Below are 25,997 nucleotides of genomic sequence, written 5' to 3'. Positions count from 1 at the left end.
AAAAAAAAAAAAAAACGGAAAGCTGCGTAAAACGTTATAATTGTCTGATTTTTCTAAAAAAAGAATCGATCTCTTAGATTATGTTATAACAAAAATATCGGGATAAAGAAAAGATCTTATTATTCTCGAGAACAAGAGTAGAAGAAAGATGCGGAGGGGCTTTAGACAGTCGCGTAAACCTTCTCACGTATGTGGCGCGAGCTATTAAATTGAAGATTTCATCGAAAGCGCTCGTAATCAGTAAGCAAGCATGGAATCGTAAGATAGACTTACCTGAGCCGAAGGAAAATCAGACTTGCCCGTCCATTATCGGGCTCGGTGTCTCGTGAAACCGATTCGAATCGGCGCTCGTTACGCCGCCCTCGGAACGAACGGACACTCGACCCCATTGAAAGGATCTCGAGAGCGTCCTTTCAGACCAGCGATCCTTAATTAATCTGGAAATCGAATCTAGGAGAGGAAGGAGAGAGTCGCAAAGTCGGTGTGCCGATAGATCGGATTGAGGGGTGAGGGCGGTGGTGAATCCGTTTGGTGAATCCGAGACGGTTTATGTGACCGTCCTCTCTTTTGACGGTTTTCTCCAAAGATCACCCTCTCACTAATTTCTTCTTTTATTGTTTACCCCATCTCGACTTAACTTCCCTTTCGCGTCTCGAACTGCTCTTATCTCGCCGGCCTTTATTACTTACACAAATTATGTATCGGATCGTGATAGCTTTTTTCTTCTTTGTACAAACTTCAGCAAAGGAAACGATCGAATTACGAGGATAACCAAATTGCTCTTGCAGTAATTATTGACTTGTTCCTTGATACGACAGCGATTGCAACTCCTATTAATCGTGATTGTGATAAATATAATATGTTTTAATTTTATGCTTTAATAAAAATCAATATGCTACACTTTTTATCTATAAATGACAAATTAAATGTAATTTAATATTTAATATTTGATAAAATTATTGCGTTGAAGAGGATATTCTGGTTCGCGAAAGATATACCAAACAAATTGATTAAATCATCGTTTTATTACCGTAATCGTTTCGATAATAATGACTTGGTTCATGTAAAAGTGGCAATGGAACAAAAGCGTCATATTTCTTACTTCATACATAGAACCTCGCACACGTCATTGAGGAAGATCGGATGTGGGGAATATAGTCAAATTAACCACACATTACTTATACTATACGTCAACGTCGACGTCGCGTCGAGCCGTACTTAAGATTATACGATTGGCGCGCGCGTGTACACATTTATATTTATATTTATTAAACTATATACTTCTGGTCTGGATGTGTGAATGATAGATATCTCTCGGAGATGCGGCTTTTCAGCTGCATAATTTTTTCCCCTCGAAAAATTGCGCTCGCCTTTTCTCGCGCGCGTGTCTCGTGCGAATCCCGATACATCTCATATTACTTTCATCGTGTTCTCTCGTCATCGTTCAGTCTCCCGTCCAGTTAATTATACACGATAATTTGTAATGCTAATCCACAATTATACACTATGTACAACATCGGGCGTCCGCGTTTCGACCTACTTTACGTAGTGTTGTATTACTATCGTCATGTCTCTCTCCGAGTTATCCGCTATATACGAGATATACGGGGTGTTCTAACACTGTGTATACATGCGATTGAACGTGTACAGGATGCGCGAAGATTCGGGGCATCGAAATGTGTATCGACACACTTGGTGCGTCACGCCCTAAGATTACATACATACATCCGCGATCGTCGATTAACACATAGGGAGAAATCGACAACGATATACAACACCTTCCGCAATCGCGTGAACAGATATGTACTAATTAACACGAATTTAATAAAGATATTGCCGTCATCGGTTTATCTTGTTGTCGATCAAAAACTAGCGCCCGGATCGACATTAAACGCATAGAAATCTGAGACTGTTGCAACGGATTATGTGAATCGCGACTATTATCCAGCAAATCAGAACCGTATGAAACATTCCGACATTCAACCTTGAAACCCCACTTGAGACCCCCGATTTAGGGGGTTCTTGGGCAAGACGTTGGTTACTGGCGGCAAGAGTCGCGATCTCGATACTTTGGGAGACCAGGCCGACTCCTGGTAGTGTCGATCGACAGGTCACTGTTAGCCTGCCCTCGGAAAAATGATTCCGTTCCAGACGCAACGTTAGGCCCAACCGTGTCGTGGAGACCACACTTCCGTCTATGTTGTTAACCGGCAAGTCTTTGTTTAAAGCTTTGTTTACCTGTTGAAGCAATCAAAGTTTGAATTAAAAAATATATGTTATTTGAAGTCGACATCTTCAATAACTTTAATGAAGTAACAGGCTATAACGTTGATGCAAATACTCGCAACATTGAAAGTTAAATAAAAGATACAAAGAAGGATTTAATTTAATTTCTGATTTCAAATTAATTGCAGAATCCTGAAAGAGAAATAGCAAAAGTTATAGAACGCCGTATATATTAATTTTTTCAAGCTTTCGTGTTTTTATTGCGCAAGGATATTTTTGTTAGTATTGCAATTCCGATGCGTTTTCGCGAGTTTATTCTCGAGGAGTTAATTTGCGACTCGTAGCTTTGTATTTGTTGAGAACGTAAATGTGTGTAGCCAGTCGGCCAAGCGAAATAAAAACGTCCACGCAAAGTGGCTCGACTTGACAAATTGTCGTTAAATAAACCGAGTATCTTCCCGCGAATGACATGCACAGAGCGTAGCATTGAATAATGGAAGTTATGTGGTTCTCTAGTTTGCCGTGCTTGCGTAACAGCCGCGGAAACGAGCTTTTTGAAGATTAATTACGCTTCACCATTCATTATAAAATTTTCCTTTATTTCATATCGGTCAATTGTACCAGAGAAATTCTAAAATTACCAGATGACATTTCAGAGATGAATTTTTTTTTCTCCAATTTGCAATAGATATCTGCTCAAGAAAAATGTTGAGACATTAATTTTTGTGTTATAAACTATATTGAAAATCGAAGGATATTTAATTAGAAATCTGCATACTCAATTGATAATTGTAAGTAAAAAATTAATCTCTATTTGATATAAACAATCCGCAAGTGAACAAAAAAGTAAAAATACAACGCCTTCTTCGAATTCATGCGATCACTCAAAAGTTTAACTGGCGGAACGCACGCGGACGCTCATCGACTTACCTCTTTACCGTTCAAGATGAACGTTAAAACTGCCGGAGGGTAACTCAATCCCGACGTGCACTCCGCTTCAAGGATGTCACCGATCTTGTAAGAAGGTCGTATCCCGTCAAGTGTCGGGGCATCTTTGGGTGGTATAGCCACGCTCATGTTCGCCTCCATGTAGTCTGTTTCGAAAATCGGCCCTTCCGATGATACTTCGCAACCATAAGATCCCGCCAAGTTGATTTCACCTTCGTTATCAAGTCAGAAAAAAGATTATATATAAATTAAAAATTTGAAAAAAAAATATTCTCTCTCTCTCTTTCTCTTTTTTCTTATAAAAATATTTTGAAGGTCGTATAAGAGTGTGACGATAAAATAAAATGATTTTGAGAAACGAATTCAATTTTAATTCTTTGATCTTGTGACTTGAATATTTCTCTCCGATAATAATAATTTAATAATTTTCTATAAAAAAGCAACTAAAGTTACGTAAGAGACTCATGGATGCGACGTTTTGTAATTCGTGCTTAAATTAATATTGCGCACCTTTATGAATGCTCGGACTCAGAAGTGTCACTTGCTTGCTGTCACTATGACTAAGGTCGATGTACAGATCGGTAATATTCTGAGGTCGCTTAGGCTTCAATGCTCCCGGCATATATTTAAATATCTCCTGACCGTCTTTATTCCACGTCACCGAATACAGCTCCTTACCGCCGAGATCGTATTCGCATCTGAGCGACACTTTCTCCAACCTTGGATCGGCGATGCTGGGTACATCCAATCTGAGTATCTTCAGCGTGGTACCTATGTGACAACAAAAAGCGCAAACAATTCGTTTATTTCCTTTTTCTAATGATGTACTATCGATTTAACTTATAATTAGATTTAAGACGATATTAAATTAAATTAGCTATGAAATTGACTTAAATAAATATATATATGAACGTAAGCAAATTTTTTGCTAATAGAATTTAGTAATTAGATTAATATTAAGTGAGATAATGATGTAAATCTTTTTTTGTTTATTTCTTAATTTTTTCTTATACTAACAATAAGAGAAATAATACTTGGTTCACATTTATGCTATGTGATGTAACTGTAAAACAATTTCAATGATTTAATTAGTTAATAATTTTAAAAACTGACGCTGGAAATTCGAAAGATTTTGCGAAAATACAGTTATCAGTAGAAAATTTTAGCCGCGCGATAAAAATCCCAGGAGGAGAAATGGCTTCGTAATGATCGACGTGTGCTTTATTTATCGCGCATCCGCAGCACAATCGGGACAAATACAACGTGATAATTAAAAATTTTCTATCGACCGAACGCAGTCGAGTCCTCCGAAGTGGACTAGCTTTAAAACGGAAATTAAATATTATCGCGAGAGCTTCTTCAGTAAAATTCATCTGTATTTTTTTCCGTCGATAATAGATACAAAATTTGTAATGATTGCAAAAGAATTTTGAACATTACCTTAAAAAAACACTAGAAAAAGAATTACAACTATACTATAATATTTTAGAATAGGCAATATAAACAACAATTTTATTATTAATATCATAAAATGTAGAAAAATGTTTTATTTTAGGTATTAGGTGTTTGTATATCTGTACAGCTTTATTTTAAAACATTATAGTATATTGGCAAAATATTGGAGAACAATTAGAAAAATAAAATCAGTTGTTAATTAATTTTTATTTTTTCATATATCTTTTAACATATACATAACGTTTATTGATTTATTTTGGCACACAACTATACTATAATATATTTTAGAATAGGCAATATATACAGCAATTTTATTATCAATACCATAAAATGTAGAAAAATGTTTTATTTTAGGCATTAGGTGTTTGTATATCTGTACAGCTTTATTTTAAAACATTATAGTATATTGGCAAAATATTGGAGAACAATTAGAAAAATAAAATCAGTTGTTAGTTAATTTTTATTTTTTTATATATCTCTTAACATAGCGTTTATTGATTTATTTTGACACACAAAATCCAGTTTTACAATGTGTCGATATTTTATGTCACTTTAAATATTGCCACGTATTTTTTTGTTAAACAAGCTATAAAATCAACATGTCGAAAATCTTATGAGTAATGCTTTACATTTTAATAAATGTATATCCAGTTCCCATTCTTTTCCTCTTTTTACTGTTATCTCTTTAGTAGCTTTTACTAATATACGTAAACGTAAAAGTTCTGTTTTTCTATGCGTGTAACTATTTTTTCTTTCAACCGAAAGAGTTTCCGTCTAGTTAGCAAGTTGTTTTGCAGCGGTTTGACCATTCCCTTCGCGGAACAATAACGAGTCTTTTTAAATAATTTGTCGGCTTTTCAGAGCTTTGTGTTGCAGTAAGCAGTAGTTAAGCGAGAATACAATAGACCCCTTTGACCCTGTCCTGTTAGTCTGCAGGATATGCAGGGCCGGTTAGCTACTCTGGTACGGTTGGTTTCGGAGTGCAAACTCCCAGGACGCGAAACCGCGGTTCTCGCGCGTGCCTCTGATACGAAGTACTCACTTTGCATTGAATAAAGTGTACATATTGGGATACGAATGCTTCTGACGTGCTCTACATACTGAAAACATAAATATTGAATAGCGTGTCGAATATACAAACACGCAAAACTGCAAATTGTAAATAATAAATAAAAACAAACACAAATTTAGTGGAATGCATAGATATCTCTCTACAAATATTATTTATATACATCATACATATATATTCCATAAACAATTATCACATAGATATAAATTAAAGCAATCAAAAAATACAATTAGTGAGCGCTAATTTTAGATTAATTGTTTAATTACAGATATGAGACTTGGAAAAAGAAACAATTGCTAATCCAGCATTAGTTAATTTGAATTGTTGGTGGAAACAAGACGAGATATCGTGATCTGGTTAGAAAGCTCGGATTCGCACGTCCCTGAAGGTATGTATCGTGGCGCACAATCAAGCGGTCTATATCCTTTTCCTGGAGTCTTCGTTCCTTGTTTGTGAGCACGGTTGGCTCTTCTCGCGAGCCAATTAAACCGGCAATTAGTTTAATAATTAGCGAATTAATTAATATGCCACGCGACAGGCCGGACGGACCGATTCTGAAGACAATAGGCGAGCGAGCCCATTCTGGGGTCGACGTTCCGTCGAGGGCCGTCGACTCGCGTTCTCTGATTAAAGACTCCCACGCGTATCAGGGAATCCCGAAGGATCAGAGCGGCGGGATTCCTTTGAAGTTCGAGGATTGATTTGCCTTATCGCAGACTCGGATATAGCAAGATACGGGGCTTCCTTATTCGTCGTGTCGCTGATCAAATGTAAAGTCGATGCTTTGAATTTTATTCCGTGCCATAGCGGCAAGACTTTAATCAATTTTATCTCTTTTTTTCTCTATTTTTTTCCGATAATAAATTTATCATTACATTTCAATTATTATTATCACAGATAAATTATTTCGCAACTATTTTACCGTTCTCGTATTAAATTCTGACAACATAACGTGACGATTTTACACTTTTTTATATATTCTTTATGTATTTTACTCGTTTCGAAATTAGACTTGTTTTTAAATATTTTTGAATACAAATGAGGAAAACATTTTAACCTAATTTTATGCAAAAATAAGCATATGTGTGTGTGTGTGTGTGTGTGTGTGTGTATAACATTTTATTCTTTTTTGCTATTTAAATAAATTTCATTAAAAAATGATCTTTATATAATACATCACGATTTTCCAAAGATTGCGCGGAAAAGCTAAAGGCGGCTTCAGAGAGAAGTGGCGTATTTATTATGAATAATTTATGATTTGAAATATCATTTATATATTTTCCGTATGATATTATTTCCCAGTATGCGCCTTCTCGCCCGCAGCTGTGCGGGCTTACAATTCAGGCTTACGAATGCAACAGATTCCGATGCATAGAACGCGACCAAGTTTTCCTTATTCATTGCACGGTTGATCAAATGCAAAGCCAATACTTCGACTTCCATTCCATTCCGTGCGTTTTACACCGTGGCGGTAAAAACTTTCGACGATTCATCGTTCTCCGGTCCTTCGCCCTTCGCGAGTAATAGCGAAAATACGATTCTCGCCATTATTCTGTCTTTTATATTTCACAATAGGTCATCGATAATATTTCACGTAAACCTTTAAAAAAATACATTTCTAAAAGTAACAGTACACAGGGGGGGGGGGGGTAGAACAATAAGAATACATATTTCTCATAATAAAGAGAAGCAGTGTATGAAAATATATATATGTGCAATGTATATTGTGCAATTCTAGTAATGTATATAATATTCTATTAATTGAAATATCGTTTTCACATAGTATCCGTATAACGCCGCAATATTTCAAGGGTCGAAAATAAATAGCTTGGCGCAATAACCGGTGCATTAGTCACGGCGGACGCGTTATTGTTCGTGCCTTTGTGCCTTTCGTTTTTCTCCGCTCGCGGGACGCCGGCTGCATTTCTGGCTGTCGCGAGCAACAGTTTCCGGCGCGCAGTTATATACAAGCTTTCCGATTCGCGCGAGTCGTGCGGTAAACGTGTGACAAACCGTCGCACCCCCGCGCGGCGGTCGGCCGCGCGTTAATCGCGTTATTTGCCCCGCTAATTAAGCGGGCGCGATAAATTTGGCGCGGGGGTCGGCGGGGATTTCGGCGCGTTTATTTGCTCGTTCGCCACGTCGACACGTCGATACGCTTTGCTCGCGACTCTTTTTTGCCGTACCCAGAGAGTGACCCAACGATCGCATTTGTACGTTTGCTCGTTACCTCGCCCTATCTCTGCGTCCCTCTCGTTCTCCTGCAAAAAGAAACAGCGCCATTACACGGTCGAGAGAGTTGGGGGAATAAATTTCTGGTTAAACGAACTTATGTGTGCGTTGCGATTTATGAAAACTCTCCGGAGCGCGCCAGGTTTCGCCCTCGCGGGCTGCAGTAAAACACTCAATTTTGGGAAATTTCTTGCGCGATGTTAACAGCAGGTGCATCCGTTGCGAATTAATTCAAGCTCTCTCGTTTTGTTCAATTTCAAACGATTCGTTTTAATGGGAATTATTTATTTGTGCGAGAAGTGAAATAGCGGTCAATTTTCGAGTCATTCATTCTTTTACACGCACATAATGAAATAATTGATATTATTAAATTCTAAGATATACTACTCTCAGCAATTTAAATCGTTTATTTTAATATGTATATATATATATATATATATATATATATATACATATATACTTTACTCACCTGAATTTTCGGGTTGAGGTCTACTCGAGCATTTGATTTTCATTTAACATTTACAATGCTTTGCACTATTTATGTGGCGTGATTCTTATTAAACTATTACTTTTCTTGCTTGTTCTGTCTTTTCCATTTTTTAATATATATATATATATATATATATATATATATATATATACATATATACATTATCAGTAACATTGATCGATATGAATTAGATACACGAGCTTAAAAAATAGTTTATACTAATACTATATACATTGTTCGATTTAATAGTGAATCAATATAGAAATATATTCAAATTGGGCAGAATGAAAAATTTGCATGATATGAACATGTGGGACGTAAAATAAAACTGTGATACGTGTTATCGTTAATTGTTTGCATTTAATTTCGATTGTTCGTTTATTCATGAAAATCGATCGTTTGTCGCATTTTTAATTAGCGTTACGTACAATCAGTGACTGCGGGGGAAATAATGGCGATATGAAATTTAAAAATAACACGTTTGTAATTACCACGTATTCAATTATTACATCGCAATTAGTAATCCATTTTCAATTTTGTTTTGGATTAAACGTAAGCACATTCAACACTTTCAAATGTAACGATTGTTACTATTTTTTATCAAGTACATTATTTTGACAGAAAGCACGCAATCTTGTTAACATTTTTTTTTTTTTTTACGTTTATTGCTTTTTTATAGACATTTTTATATTACAAATGTATCGTATCAAATTGTGTCGGGCAATATTGTGTGAAGAAGCGAGATTAAAATCCATTTACGATTTTTTTTTTTTTTTACGTTTATTGCTTTTTTATAGACATTTTTATATTACAAATGTATCGTATCAAATTGTGTGAAGAAGCGAGATTAAAATCCATTTACGACATAACACAGACATATACACCGAGGACCAATAATTACGAATGTAGTCCCGTTTCTTGAGACATTAAAACAAATCGTTCTCGCTTCTGCCTGACGCTTCGTGGGTAGATTTTTCTCAAGGGGGTAGAGACGGGAGGGGTAGAGGCTTGATTGATACGAATTGCTCGAAAATTCGAGAACGGTTGTGGGAAGACTGAGTGGACCGTTTTACGAGATGTGGGCGGGTCGGGAAGTCAAATGGTCAGTCGCGCTAGCGCGAGTTCTTCCGCGGCAGAAAAGACGTCCGTCAAGCGTTGCGCTTAAGTAACTCACACACGCACGTCTCATAATGCAAGCAACGTCCCCTTCCGTGTGCACACACGCGTGCAAGGTATTCGAGAGTGCTCCCACGCAGCGCTACCCTCGCGATCAGTTTAGGTCTAGGTAATCTTAAACGTCGGCGCTGCGCTTATCGCTGTACATATTCACTGCACGCCGCGATAAGCGTGTATACTAAAGCTCTCATGCTACGTGCAAAATGAATATCTAAGTGATTATATGAAACATCATGTATTTACACGATATGTCGTATAATAAGCGCACTAATTTCGCCAGATATGTATATATGTATCACATAGATTTAAGAAAAAAAAAGAAATTAAATATTTGACAGAGAGATTGAGGGGAGAATTTAAATATTCTATTTCTTAGGCATTCTTATATTGTCACCCTTTCCATTACTATATGCATTGCGAATACCTTCTTGTTAGGGAAGAAATATATTTTTAATGCACCCTTTCTCTCAATTGGCAATAGAGTTGCGAGCGTTAGAAGAATGCGGATGCAGTTAACATCGTAATAGGGGCAGTTTTAATTGGTATTATTGTTTATTGCTCGCCATCGAGCGTTCTGCGAAGCCAATGCGTATACCTTTCTCCCTGGAATGTAACTCCTCTTATAATAATTGTTGTGTCGCAAGAGCTTAAACGTAATTCACTCGCTGTCTCGCACGCACACGCATTACGCTTCGGATCGTACACGCGCACGCTAGTGGACGTTGTAAACGAAACATGTGCGGCCGCAATTGGCTAAATTAGTGACGACATTGTTCAGTTTACTCTCCGTCTGCAATTGCCTCTTTAATCATCGCAAAGGAACGTTTCTTTACGATACACTCGTTCCATAACTGTCGCCCGGGAGATGGAGAGTCTTATTGATGTTCATCAAAAAGCGTTGCGATTCGAGTGACATTTAAGTATTGTACTGCATCTTCTTTGTGAATGCCTTATTTGCAGTCTTCGAGTGTGCTTCTGGATACAAAAGTTTGAAAGACGTATTATTTACGTAGGTACTTGGCGTTTCATGTAATTTGAAAAGAATTATATAATCCTTCAATTCTTTATAATTGAATTCTTTCCGATGTGATATCCATAAAAGAGAGAGAAAGAAAGAGAGAGAGAGATTTGTAAAAAACTATTTAATTATTATATATTATATATGTATATATTTTTTATATTATATATACTTGTATATAATTAATGATATAAACATATCATAATGCATAGAATTTTTTGTGAACTTTATGTAATCAAATTTGTTTTCATCTCTCGAATTTCTGTAAAGCGATATCTCATGTTTCAGTATTCTGTATGTATATCACATGATCGAATGATTTTGATCGCCCAAAGGTCTTTGGGCAACGTGCCAATTACTTGGTATACATATGTGGAGTCAATGCTCGGGCCAATGTGAAACTGTTTCCCCGTAAAATGAAGTATAACAAGGAGATCGCGGCGAATAGGTAGTTTCTCTTTCTAAGTACTTGCTAAGTACTCAAACGAGGACTGAGCGTTTACTATGGGCATCGTATAACATCGTTTCGATTAAACTAGCAGAAATATCGAACGGAATCTCTCTACTAAATGCGTGGGAACTAAATGCTTGTTTGAAGATGAAACCGGATATACTTTGCCCATAAATTATGAAAAATCAAAGTCCGCTAAAAGATCACTCATCATTAGCCAGGTAATTTTCGCGATGGAAAGAATTTGTAAAACAGAAAGAATATTGTACGGAAAAATTAATAATTGATATTAACATTTTTATTTGTTAATTGGTTGTCGATTATTACGCACAAAAATAGCTTCGCGCGAGTGATTGATATCGAAAAAAAAGAACTACATTACACCCATATATGTGGCGAGATATTGCTCGGACAGTGCTAGTCGACACGAAAAACGTGAACGAGATTTAATTCGGAACTAACGATATTGGACGCGATAAGCAGAAGAAAAGATATATATATATATATACAGAGAGAGAAAGAGAGAGAGAGAGAGCGAGAAAAGTAGCGGTCCGATAATTGCTTCTCGAAGCCGGGCTATCTCCTCGTCGCTCTCGTTCTCGGCAGAACCACGGTATTCCGACCACGGGCTATGCATTAATTCGGGAACGATCCCGCGGGAGGAGTAAGGAATGCACGATTATAGGGGGACTCGAGAGCTACTACTACCGCGTCCGTCGTGTGCCCGTTCCTCCAAGTTCGGATAATTGCTTACGAATTTACCCGGCGACGCGCGCGCTGACCCCACGTACGCTTTCTTGCCCAGCCGTTGTCGCCGTGATACTGACAGCACTCGGTGGTCACCCCTACGGTCACTACTCTCCCATTCCTCGGCCTGCAGCTGCGTCGGGCGACCGGCGGTGCAGGTGCGCGAATCCCCGGTGTCCCCCGAGGCAAGTACGAGGGACGCCGCAACCGAGGAGAGACCTTTGTCTTGTCCACAGTGTAAATTAACCATCGGATGCAGATCGGATGCGAAGCGGTATTTATGGTGGTCTCTTATACACTGTACAACCACATTGCAGAGTATTAAGGGGAGAGATATGATTCGCATATGTGTATTTCACTATCTTTAAAATGGAATCGAAGAATTAAATTTTATAAAATTTTTATAACGCGATACAAATTCTTCTTTCCACCGCGTGCATACAGAATATCTCGAAGATTTTATCTTAATTTTTACCGATATTTTTCGATTAATTTAAAGTAGATTTTCTCTCTCGACTCGTCTCGTTTAACAACAACAACGTTTTCTTTGTCTCCGTTAATAATCATTAGTTTTAACATTCCCCGATGCAACATTTTGAATAAAACATCGTGAGCACAATGTTGCCCGTTGGAACAATGTCGAATAAAAACTGATGTTTGAGTAAACGACGAATAAACTTGCATAAATGATAACGAGATACAGCGAATTCGGAAAAAGAGCGCAGACACTGATGTTTTTCCTATTTCATCTATACGCGAATGCAGCACAATGATCTCCGCCATTGTCGCAAATTTGTCCTCCGCAGCTGTGGCAACACGATGCAGATGCAAGAAACGCAATACCGCATTATATACCGGCATTGTTGTTCTACTACCACGCAAAGTAAGCAGCTACGGGAACAGAGGTAAAGCAAATTTACGATAATGAAACCGTAGCAAAGTAAGTTGTAGGCAAAAGGATACGTAATTAAATCTGTCTAATTAATCTTTCGGTCGCGTGGTCCCATACGACTCCGTGCTGTACTCTGTGCGCTATCTTTCTTTAAAGACATTTCAAATGATGGCTATCTCATTCGCGTTTGTTCCGAGTATTTGATTAAGATTCGCGAGCGAGCTCCTTCTACGTTCAATTTGTGGCCGGAGCGAAGTAACCAGGCGCTACTAATTTAACATCGCGCCATCGTCTTATAATTAAGCGATTTATCAAGAGTATTTTCTCAAAGTAATAATAATACTAGTCGAATATCAAATACTGAGAATAAATTCTTTACCAAGTAAGATGTAAACTCGTAGGAAGACAGCGAATAGAATGAAAAGCAAAGGAATTCAAGCGAATCTTACAATTAGATTGACAAACAGTTTTGAACGTGAGATTCAAAGATTTCCTTCAAAAAATGAGATTATTTTCATATTTAATCACACCTTTTTAAAATTGCCGAGTGTATACTTTTCTGATCGTGGAGGGGCACACAATTGCAGCGCATCAGACTGCGGAATGACAATGTGGGCGGAGGATAGTAATCACGACAATAGAGGAATAACCGTATCCGCTGTTGCCTAGTTTCATATAACGAGATTGCCGATGATAGCAATCGCGGTTGTGGCGAAAGAGAGAGGGAGATAGAGAGAGAAAGAGAGAGAGAGAGAGAGAGAGTGATACGTTGGGGGCCCTTTGAGTCCCCTAATTAATGCTGCGCTCGTTCGCGAAGCTCCGGAATTGGACGGAGCTTGATGCTCTCGAAATATGGCTATTCGCGTATATATGTCAAACTTTAGGCGCGCAAAATGAAACTGTCGTCGTTCGTTACGCAAACTTTTGCGCAATTCATTTATCGTCGCAATGATACTATGAGCACACTAATCTGCATAACTGATAAGGAACTGTCACGCGAATAGTCGCACGTGTTGGTTACACTTAGACCTTGTACTGTACTTTATTTTAAGACGCATCTTAAGCAGTTACACAACAGTTATTTTACGCTTCTCATAATATCTTTCGTGTTGAAATATTCAAATTATGCTTTTACAAAGAGCTATCGCAGGAAATGAAGCTTCTGGAACCAGTGTTCGGTATCTAAAAAACTAATTTGTATAAATTCTTATCTTAATTAATTGTAATTGTAATTTAAATTTTAGTTTTATTTCTAATTGTGTTTCTTTTCCTGAACTCTAAATATTTCTGCAATAATCTTAAATATTGTATCAAATTTTGCTCTTTCCCTCTTTCTCTCTCTGCAAGAGAAAATAATTTTGTACATAATTAAAGATTAATCTACTTTTGGAATAACGACGATGATATTTTTAAACACGATTTTGCGTTATCTTTTTAATTTCGCGCAACACGCGTACTCGCCGCGCTTATCTCATTTTCGCGTCAGCCCATGACTTTTAATTGCGCCTCCCATCGCGTCCTTTTATCCCCGATTCCCTTTCGTGGCGACGATACTCGACATCGACAAGATAATAAAGTCTCATCGGGACGACGGAGTATATACAATTAGCGCGCTCGTGACATGATCATTGTCTATGAACGCCGAGCACGTCGACCATAACCACTCAAATTCGCAACGAGAGAGAAAACTCCGCCGCGATTGTCTCATCGTTTCGCGTGGCCGACGCTGAGATTCCATCGCGATGTAATATTAGCTTTTATTATGAGTTCTCGCACAGTCGGAATGTTCCTATATTTTTCCAGTTTTTCTCTCTCTCTCTCTCTCTTAATTCCTCGCATGTCGCATTCTGTGTACTCTGTCTAATTGCGTGGGACGCAACCTGCGTCGGCCGCAAAGCGTCATGCGTGCGAGAGTTACCTCGAGATTCGATTCTGCTCTCTTTATTATAATGGATAATAACGAGGTAAGAGGGGGGACTTTAACCCCGTCGTTACGTGCCGGGTCGCAATTATAATGTTATTGCGGCGGAAGCGAGTCTCGCCGAGCCCCTTCTTGGCCGGCTAATCTCCCCCTTTTTTTTTTCCTTCGCTCTCTTTTGTATAAGCAACGTGTCTCCCGACGATAACAACGATGACCGGCGCATTCGTTCAATATTCGACATTGACGAGACAGCTTCCGTTGTGTCGGATGTTATCGAGTGCTGTTTGATACGGACGTTTTCGAAAAGTCGCGACGCTTTCGAAAAGCATCGTTAAAGGGCGATCTGGGTCAAATGCTTCTTGCCATACACAGGCGCGTGTGTACCGGAAGCGACGCGTAGAAATCCGCAAACTCGTGTTTCTCGCAAGCGCGTTTGAGCGAAAGCTCTCGGCCGTCGACCGCAACGCGTACTCAAAACGTAATGCATAGGCGAACTCGTGGGCACAGTGTGTGCCGGGCGTGTGTGTATGCGTTTGCGCACTCATGGACGAGCTGTAATTCGATTATTAATTTAATAATCAATCATCGACCAGGTACCAATCGCATTAGTGACGCCCTGTTAAATTACGCGGATCCCTCGACCGCACGATAAAACGGTGAGAAACGAGCTTTTTATTTTTCGTATTGGATTAGATACAGTACGTTGCACGTGCGATATTTACGGATACGGGAATTAAATATTTTGCCTCTAAAAGAGCTAGAGAGCGCACGTAGTGCGTCGAATTTAAGGAGATCTGTGGCCCGGAAAATTTACAAAATTGGAAACCAGACATTTGTAAAGATAAATGTGTTTTCGCCACCAAGGAAATCTCTCTATAAAATCAAAGTTCTACCAAAGTATATTGAAAATTTGTCTGATGACAAATTGGACACGTTTAGAATATCCATTGTTATGCACAATTAATGAAAGTGAAACAACACTGATAATTTATGTATTTTAACTTATATTTTGTATTTATCTATATATGTACCTCACACATATACGATATTACATTATCTATTTTCCAAACGCAAAATGCGTTCATTAAAGCTCATCGTAAGATGTAAAACTATTGTAGATCAAAATATGCCGCAGAAATGTAACGAGGGAATATCGTACTTTCAACTTGGCGAATCTTGAGCACGTCGCAAAACATTTACGTGACATGGCTGTTTCCCCTTGTCGATTATCGCTCGCGCGCCAATGTGCCAAAATGCAATGGCCATGTATATAGCCGGTATGCATGCCTGATCGGACGGAGGAGGCTTTTAAGCGAATGCGAGATCGACAGCCGAAAGTGGTGCTCCAGCGTACCGGACCCGCATCGTGACTCTCGTTTTCCCATTGTTTCTGCGAGCGACGTCGAGCACGCGGCCGAATAATAAATGCGATCTTCCCGCTTACTCTCACTCTCGCTCTTTCTCCTTCTCTCTCCACTCATAGAGATCCAGTTCGGCCGTGGACAATGGCGATCGAATGTACGAACCAAAACGGAATTCCTCCATTACCTCTCCTCTACCCTTGTCAATTACGCGTCGCGCCGCTGCCGCAGAAATGGAAAGAAAGAGAGGGAAAGATGGAGAGAGAAAGGGAGACGGAAAACTTGTCGTCTCCTCCGTCGCGATTCTTTTCCCTCGCTTATTGTTTTGTCTCGATTATGCTTCAGAAAGCCTCTCGATTAACGTGACACGAGCGTACACGCGATTATGACACGAACGCCCGGATCTTCATTAACGCGTCGGCAGCCCCTACATATCGGGGATCGCGTTTCGAGTGCTTTGCTATGACCATGCAATAATACAGCACCGCTTTCAGGAAGATACCACTCGTGGAAATCTTGTGGAAATGCGATGTTTTCTAATGTTCCGTTTATTTTAGCATAAAAATTTACAACACACAATTTATTTTATTTTAATATATTGTTATCATTTTTTTTATATTTAATTTTTATCTTCATTATATTTATTATTCCTTTTGGAATTAATTACTCATCTATTGTGATATTGGACTAAAAATATTTTACGTCAGTTTCTAAATATGTAGTTTGCTTCAACTCGAAGCGTTTTATTCGGTTCAGGATTGATACGCGACAGAACATGAAGTTCAAGGGTTCCCGAGCGACGTAACACAAGTGCACTCGTCTCGATTACTGCAATTGCTGCAATTCACGAAACGTAATTAAGTAGGTTGGACGAACAGAATGATGATCGATAGACGGCTCGCAATGCAACCGATTACGGCAATTAACGGAGACAATTTACAGAGGCAAATATGAAATTAATACTTACGCTTGTCTTTGTCATAAAACGGTCCCACGGCGCTATTAACCGCACGCAATGCACGAGAGTATAAACATATGTGTGTGTACAATACCGACCGATAATTTCGGTATCGGCTTGTCCAGGTATTATGGCTGCGATTATTAATCGTGGCCATTGTGTCGAGAAATCAGGTATTCCGACGTTAATGTCCTAAATTTTAGACCGATCGCGTATCACGAAATTGGCATGGAGTGACGATTCAAGAAAGCACGCGACAGAGAGAACGCGTTATTATATGTGCCGATTGAATTGAATTACTCTACATTATCAATCGTAATCAACATTGACAAATTTCCGGGTTTTTTTTTTTTGTAAAATACTGTCATTTTGACTAGTCTGTGTTTTAAATTTTATTTTAAAAAAGTAGAATTATTTCGGCTAGATTATTCCTTAAATTATTTTTTTAATTAAAGATTAAATTTACCGTTCTACCGGGGAATTATTTTAGATGCAGACTTCGTCTTGCTGGATTAAGGTAAGGTTCTTGGAAAGGTACCTCTTGATGCCGCGGCATCCGGAGAAGCCATCTGTCTTATTGCCGATGCGCGCCATTCGTCCCTCCTTATTCCTCGCGTGTTTACGTATGAAAATGATGCACTCCGTGGCGGACGAGCTCGGCGTATTCTGCTTCTCAAACGCATTCGACTGCACGAGGGTCCGACCGACTCGCAGGAGTGACCCACATTATGCAACCTCCCCCCCCCCCCCTTACTACGCTGTTATTATCCTTCTCCCTTTCGAAAGACTATCTTGCGAGATCATTAATCTCTTATACCTAGAAGCTGCCATCAAGAAGATTACATTTGGGAAATGTGATATCAGAATATAGGTAAAGTAAGAGAATATGGATCAGTATGCAAACAATTACTTTAAAAATAATTATCTTTCATAAAATGTTTCGAGGGAGACTATTGATTCTGTTTATCTTCAGATGTATAATTTTTTTTTTTTTTTTTTTTATTTTGACATAATATGTTACTGTATATCGGATTATATATTATCTTACAAACGATGCTTATAAAGAGTTTTTATTTTAAACTTGATATACGCATGAACGATATAATTATTAATTCTTTGAAAATCTAGAATTCGTTGATCTCTGGAAAAGAACAACTCAAAAGAGATACAAAGCTGACTAAAATAATATATGTGCATGTAGGTATGAAATAATTTATGGAAAAAAGAACAAGATAGATATGCTTCTGAAACATTAAATTATTCAATTTTAGTGCTCCTTTTCTTTCGAGCTGAAAAACTGTACATTATAAAAGGAGCCATTTTACAAATTTCGCCGTTTAAAAAATATAATGATATTTAATTTTGCCAATCTACTTAAGCACATATATGTGTTCTGTTGTGTTTTCATGTATAATTAATTATTATTCAATTTATGATTATGATATTAATGCGGATAAATAGTTCGTTCGTGTAAATAAATTTAATTCTGCATACCAAAATGTTATACGCGCTAAGCTATAGTGTGTGAAACACGAGCGATCATAGGTGAGCTAAAGCAAATCACCCTCTCCCTTTCCGTCTCTCAGATGTGTGTAATATTTGCGCACTTACGTGCATGCTCTGTATACGGAATGTTATTAAGCATGATAATAATTCGAATGGAATACCGCAACCCCTCGTAGCGACCGATCGTAGTGCGGCGATAAGAGCGAATTAATTCTGTAATGATGCTAGCTTTGCTAGGGTGATCTTACTCGCGTCACGCAGGCACACAGCAGTTATAGTTATAGTTCTTCTTATCTGTTTATAAAAAGGTGCAAGAAGCCGTTGTATGTCTTTATTTTGGCAACGGAGTCTAATTTATTGCTTTTTTCTATAATACAATTTTATCAAAATTTTTCAAATAAATGCTCGGCGAAGTGACTTTGATCCAGCTCTGCTTATATTAAACGTAAAGAAATATGTGATTGGAATTTATTCTTAAAATTTCATAGCAAAGTATATCGATAAATATATTATAATGTTATAAATATTCTTCATACATAATTTTTTTTTCACTTGACACAAATTTAAAAAATATGAAATATAAAACAATATTATTTTGTCATGCATTATTATTTTTAATAAACTTTATCTACAATTTTCTTTCTCTCTCTTGTATATACGAAAATATTATGTTGCATTTAAATACGATGGAACAACTTTTGCCATTGAACGATGATTCTTTCGGTAACATTTACGTTACTGAAGTCACTTGTACTTTAATCCGCATAAGCTCGAATCTCGCTCACTAATATCGCGAAAGAGGCGCAGCCAGATGAGACTATCGGTCGACCTCTCGTAAAAATACTGCGAGGTGAATAGCATAATCAAATATATAGCTACAGTTAGCAGGTATTACCAGTAATTTTACGTAACTGCTTTTTTATATTCGTTACGTATTATCTGCAAATGTCAGCGTTATTACAACTTGTCAATTTGTTTAATCATGATAAGTTTCAATTGACATATTAGTAATTTAGTTATCTAATTTTTTTTATCTTTATCTGTGTAAATATTTTATGTAACAACATGAAAATTAATAAATGTGTCAAAATCAAGATAATACCTTTAAATAAATCAAAATTCAATAACAAATGTTCTATTGTATATAATATATACATCAATCAAAATATACAAATATATATGTATATATATATCACATTTAATAATTTTCATGTTGTTTATTAATTTTCTTTTATCATTTGCCGATCTGTATATTATTGAGCATTTTAAATATATTTCACATAATCTGTATGATTTCAGAGATGATGACATTAAATATCCTAATATTTGTTTAGAACTCCAAAGACCCCTGTCGAGGAAACTTAATTGTTCGGCCGGTGACAAGAGCGATTTTATGAATGGCGTGACGAGTCAACGAACGGTAAGATTTTAATGAAAAACCTGCCCTAAAATCTGCTCTTTTTATCGACAAATACCAATGTTCTGAGATGACACGTTTGAACGCGATATTCTAATGGCTGACAGACAGCCGGTCTTTCTCGTGCACTTAGTCGAATGGGTTAAAACTGCGGTTATTTGCGGTGCACTCCAATCGAATTGCCTATCGTTTGCATAATCTCCTTCGTTGCCAGCCGCGTTGCATTCGTCCTCATCCGCACGCCTTTCTTTCACCGATTCTCTATTCCTGCTTAGGCGTCTTTCCTATCTTCTCGATCGCTTTCGTTTTTGCGCATCCAGGCATATCCTCCATCCAAGAAAACGACTGAGTTTCTTTGTTCGTTCCGGCGGAAAATTTAGAATCTACGATTGCATATGATTTATATTCGTCGATCGATCGAATATCACGACGAAGAGTCGTCCACTTTCGTCCATTTCGAACCGCGATCACAAAACGAACGAATCGTCTCAATTACGACTTTTTATCCGGATTTGGATTTCTGATCGGACTGCATTCGTGCAAACTTGACGACGTCGGTGACATCAAGTATACGTGTCGTGCGGCGTTCTTAAAGGAAAATAAATGACGTACTATGATCGCCTCGAATTTTGCACGTAACCGATTTGAATGAATTTCCACACAGTCGTAAAAATTGCCAGGCTTGTTTCTGACGTACTGAAATTGCAAGATTGTTCCCACAGCGTGAAATAAAAATATTTGTTTCGAGAAATTTATACGTCTTCAGTCGGATATATTTTTCATGAGGAAATTCTATTCCCTATAAAATAATGTGTATGTAAAGTATTTCTCTTAATATGAAATCCTATGGTAAAAGGAAAAGATTAAATTATAATTTATAATTAAAGGTCATATGTAAAACTATCGGTTAAACTGTAGTTGTAAGCTTTTGCGCAAAGTCTGATGCTCGTAAATTTAATGAAATTCTGTAACTCAATGTAAAATAATTTTATGTTATGATTAGTATTGCGCGCGCACAAAGCGATAACCGTTAATAGCCATAGTAATTGTCCATTCTGCGTATTATTAATACAACTTAATTACTAGCAAGCAATCTGTGGTATGTATTCTCAACAATTCCAATCGGATGGGACGTGTAATAGTCCTGAATTCACAGAGTGCTATGAAAGCCCGAGCGCTTTGCGCCCGAATTGCATCGGTTACGCTAAGTTTGTCGCGTTACGTGGGTCGACATGAAGTTCTTGTTAAATTACTCCCGCTTGTGCGATTCCGAAATACGTACATATATGTATATATATATACATACATATATATATAAAAATCAATTAGTTACGAAATATATATATATATATCTACACGCACATATACACGTACAACATTGTATATCCTTCAAAGTGAAAATTTCCTGCCGGGCGTTTGCTTTAAACATCACTGAATATTTATGATCTCAATCTCTTTTCAGCCTACGGTAAAACGAGGTTTACCTCCGTAATAGCGATGGGATGTGCGTATCCGCGATGACTTTAATAACTAGTTAGCGGATTAATTACGTCACTTTGTCAACGTTAATTTACCTATTAAGCACTTATTGGTGGAATGACATATCACGGGCGAGCGACACGATTATTCATTATGCTAATTGCTGCGCAACGTTGCTATAGATAAATCTTACTCGGTTTTTCTGATCGCTTAAATCTTACCGTGACATTTTAACATTTATCTTTATTCTCGTGACGTAAAAAAACCAATCTGTTTCGCAGCTATTCGAAGAATCATATCGGAATCTCGGTGTAATTTAAATGTGAAATCTCATTATCGTGTATCCCCAAAAAAAAACTTAGATTTATATTCCAAAAAAAAAATCAGAAAATCTAGGAAGATTAAAGCTTCACGCTGTGCGGTCAAAGGGCAACATGCAAATTGCGGATGTTAAAATAGTAAGAAAAAGTAAGTTATGCAGTGAATGCGAGCGAAAGGGTAGTGAAGGGAAAGGTGGCAATGGAAAATCGTCGTTCCGGCGAGATTAAAGCTGTCTTACCTGTCGTCAGAGAAGAGCAGAATAGCACCGACAGTAGTACGAACTGCATTTTAGTCAGACACTTGCCGCACCTGGAGCACGATTCGTCGCCGAGTGAAGTGGCGCTCCAATTCTTCGTCAGCACCCTCGAGTACTTCATCGTTCACTTGACATTTGTGCACGGGGAAAGAGAGGGGAGGATAATCGTGGTCGTTTGTACCGTTGAGGAAAAAAAAAGTGAGTTAGAATCTGCACCTCAGAATTTGCACCGACGGAAATTTTCACTTTAATCGCGTCCACAATGTCCTTTGATTTCCGCATTCAAAGAGATACGATAATGCCACGTGCTTTTTCGAGAAAATCGTCAGTAATGTCCGAATTTGAATTTTCGTTGATGAATCGATCGAACGAACGAAATTTCTTCGCATTCGTCGTTTTATTCTCGCGCAACGGTTTCACCCGCGTTTTCAGATCTTCGCGGAAATATTCTTCGCGTAGCTAAGTACTTTTTAAAACAATACAGAATACCGATAGCGTCGTTTGGCATAAAAAAAATTCCATCTCGCGATCTTAGATTTAACGGAACGCTAGGAATTTTTCGCTGTTCTTGCCGTGATTTACTTCTTCACGATTTTAATCTTTACTTCTTACTCTTTTTGAGAAAAAATCGTAAATACCAGTTGGCCGCGATAGCAGATAGAAAATAGTTGTTATATTACTTGCGAGTTTCATTAAAATTAAATTATCACACTAGACTTCTTGTCTAACGTTCTCGCAATTTATTTGATCAACGAAGAAATTCTCTCGATTTCTCACCAAGAGATTGTTTTTCGACGCCGCCACGTGTTCTTGAAAAGAAACCACAGCAATAACCGCACTCAGCTTTCGTATATCAAAGCGAAAGCAATTTCGCTATTACTCCAGCTTACTTCGGTCATTCCGCAAGGGTCTTCTCGAGCTTAACGATCCTTCCTTTTATCGTTAGTTGTTGGATGACGAGCGCTGTTTCCGCCGTAAACGTTGTCCCATAATGTTTTTCGTCCTCCGCAACTTGCTTTGGGCTTTCCCTTGGGCGCGTTCACGAACTTTTTACGCGAAGACTCGGGGCGCGTCTTCTTTGTCCCTTTTTTTTTTGCGTGCGACGTTACCCAGGTGTGCGCTACACTACGGAGCATACATATATATCTCCGTCAAAGGAATCACTCCCTCACGACACTCGTCGTTCCCTTTTACATCGCTGAATGTCCTATCTTCGCGATGAACGGATTAACGCTATTCTCTCTGTCTTCTTCGATGTGCATTAATTAACGCGGAATAATTACTCATCGAAGAGAGAAGCGTTTCGAAAAGTCGGTTTTTGCATCGAATTGTCTTAATCTCTTTTTTCAAAGTCGAGCTCAAAATGATAACAAACGAGATATTTTCCCTCACCGATGGTCTTTCATCGTTGATTAACCGGCTCCTTCGTCGGCCGCGGCTCGTTAGTTATATCAAAGCGAAAGCCTTCGCGCGAAGATGCGGCACGAAACTTCTCGCAAATTTCACCCAGCTTCCGCAATCATCCTTCGATGTGCATCCGGATCCTTTTTTTATCTTTGTTTTCTTGTTATATGATGAGAGGAAGAAAATGAATCGTCCGATATCAGCGATCGTAAATTTTCGTTTGTAATAATTTCGTGGTTTAATGAATTTTGCGTGATTTTTTTCAGCGGCGTGATTTTTTTTCACAGGTCAAAATTCCTCCTGATATTTGCGAATTTTTGCAGGAATTCGCGGATGAAGCGTCCCGGGTGCGAATTCGAACGCGATGCAACACCCCCACGTGACACTTTCGCCTCTAGTCACGTGTTGCGATCGCGATTGTTCACCTCTATCTGTCTTTGTCGCGATATAATCCTTTTGCAAACGCAACTCTTTGCATCACATTTAATTATCGTTTTTTAAAACTTACAACGAGCACATCTTTCGAGTTCGTCACTATATCCTTTCACCAGTGGATTTTATTATTACGTATCTTTGCGAACACACTGTCACTCTCAAACACACACGCTTCATCGATTTCGTCGATGATTTGAATTAAATCTCTCGGCTTAACGAATAAATCTGATCAAACTCTATCCTTACATTTTACATTATGTTAGCGCACTTTTTTACAACAATCTCTTTTTGGAGACGATTTTTTATTAAAAAAGAAAAGTTTTATCCAAATATGATATGTCACAATATTCCGATTATGTTTACTCTTCTCCACACTAAGAATTTGAGAGGAATAAATTACTTCTTATAAACATACATGATGTCGCGGATTCGCATGCGGATGAGCTTCGGCATTATTACAAGTATCCCCGAGAACCTTTACCATCGGTAGTTCGTAGTTGACAGAAACCCTTGGCGGGAGCGATACGACGAATAAGGTGCCACTCCTACCCGCGCATGCTCCACCACCACTCTTCGAATCGTGATCCCCCCCTCCTGCTGCTTATTTTCTCCTTTCCTGCTCGTCGTGCTTTCCCCCTGCTTTCCCCCTTCCTACTTTCGCATGATCCCCCTATTTACTGCGTTTTCAAATCATTTTCCCTCTCTCTCTCTCTCTCTCTCTCCCTCTCTTCTCCTTTCTGCTAAACTTTCCTCCTCTTTGGTGTTCTCTCTTTTCCTCTTAGTCCTATCACCGCGTAACCGCACGTGGTCTTCGTCGGAATGGGGTGATCTATAAACCAATTAATTCGGGTAATAAACTCGGCCAAAGGGCGACCTATTCGGACCCCCGCCTATCCGGAGAACACACCGCTGAATCCTTTTAGCGACTTGTCTTCGACTTGACTCGCCTTTGTTCAATGTAGCAAATCAACTCGTTATATTGAAAGTTGTTTCTGTCTCGCTTGTTGAATAGGCTTAACTCTTTAGCCACGTATGGTGTGTCAGAAGAGTCCGCTCTGTCAGAACGAAACAATGGATTTACGAGATTACGCGGATTTCCTATGTCTCTCTTTTTGTATTTTCACATCCAATTAATATAATATAAAAACTCACTCGCTTTTGCGGTTTTATATCGAAGAATGTTATACAACGTAGTGGTCCATAACAATCCTTAGAATTAGTAAATTACATTTTCGGAATCTTTATAAAAGCTTCATGGACTTTGAATGAGAGAAATGTGTTATTACATTAGACAATATTGGTATAATATAATATATAATATATACATATATATATCAATAAATAATTTATATAAATAATATATCAATAATAATTAACTTTTCTTACACATATATATATATTTCTCCGTTATTTTCTTTTTTATTAAATTAAAGAATAGAATAACAAAAAAATATATATATATATTTCTCTGTTTTATTTTTTATTAAATTAATCTTGATAAACGAGAATTTGTTATTTTGTTTCCATTTCAATATTATACTAATATTGTTTAATGTAATAACACATTTCTCTCATTCAAAGTTCATGAAGCTTTTATATATATATAAATTATATACAGGGTAAGGCATTTAAATTGACACATCTAAATATTATAAAAACAAAGCATTTTATTAAAAAATGTTTCAGACAAAAGTATTATGATAAGATTATCGAAAACATTTTTTTATAGAATGCTGTGTTTTTATGATATTTAAATGTCAATTTAATTATCGCACTCTGTGTGTATATATATATATATATATATATATATATATATATATATAATATGTGTGTGTATATGTGTATCGTGTTTTGTTTCTCTGTGTTGAGCAGCATGCACGAATGATCGATTAATCCGAGATCTCAGATCTAACATAAATACAATATGCATTATTCCAGTCTCTCTCTGTTCTGTTTACAATTTTAATTTACTATATTCGGAGTACATGCACCCGCGGGGGTCAACAATAAGGCAGTGAGATGTTAACGAATCATCAGTCTCTAAACGAGGGAAATTATATAGCGTATAAAACAAAAATATTATCGGTAATATCTACTTCGTTGTGTGATCTGTGCTACGATATTATTCTCGTCATTGCTATTGGTATCCTCTATTGGTTCAATAGTCTCACTACTAGAAGATCTCGTTATCGAAACTTCGCAGTTTTTTTTTCTTAGGGTGAATAGTGCAAAGCA

The 25,997-nt window shown here is 37.7% G+C and overlaps 1 protein-coding gene and 1 long non-coding RNA gene across 4 annotated transcripts in view; one reads left to right on the top strand and one right to left on the bottom strand.

The window, feature by feature from the left end:
* LOC115236868 overlaps positions 1-25,997 on the top strand; it is a 116,209-nt gene that overhangs the window by 58,813 nt on the left and 31,399 nt on the right. For both annotated transcript variants that reach the window (XR_003884260.1, XR_003884261.1), the window contains exons 2-3: positions 5,967-6,086; positions 19,785-19,870. This is a non-coding gene — a long non-coding RNA (uncharacterized LOC115236868). The remainder of the gene's footprint in view (positions 1-5,966; positions 6,087-19,784; positions 19,871-25,997) is intronic.
* LOC115236866 lies at positions 1,011-24,269 on the bottom strand. 2 transcript variants are annotated; one of them, XM_029809587.1, is made up of 4 exons: positions 21,906-24,269; positions 3,685-3,945; positions 3,157-3,386; positions 1,011-2,238 (listed from the first exon to the last, which is right to left on the bottom strand). In XM_029809587.1, the coding sequence occupies exons 1-4, from the start codon at positions 22,042-22,044 to the stop codon at positions 1,888-1,890; spliced, it is 981 nt and encodes a 326-aa protein (XP_029665447.1). In that variant the 5' UTR covers positions 22,045-24,269; the 3' UTR covers positions 1,011-1,887. The 2 variants fall into 2 exon arrangements, with proteins under 2 accessions (XP_029665447.1, XP_029665448.1); XM_029809588.1 differs by lacking the exon at positions 21,906-24,269 and adding an exon at positions 17,483-17,622.

This window comes from Formica exsecta, unplaced genomic scaffold (genome assembly GCF_003651465.1).
Source record: "Formica exsecta isolate Colony F162 unplaced genomic scaffold, ASM365146v1 scaffold26, whole genome shotgun sequence".
Lineage (NCBI taxonomy): Eukaryota > Metazoa > Arthropoda > Insecta > Hymenoptera > Formicidae > Formica > Formica exsecta.
Note: the sequence above shows the minus strand (reverse complement) of the source record. Positions and strands in the feature narration are given on the sequence as shown.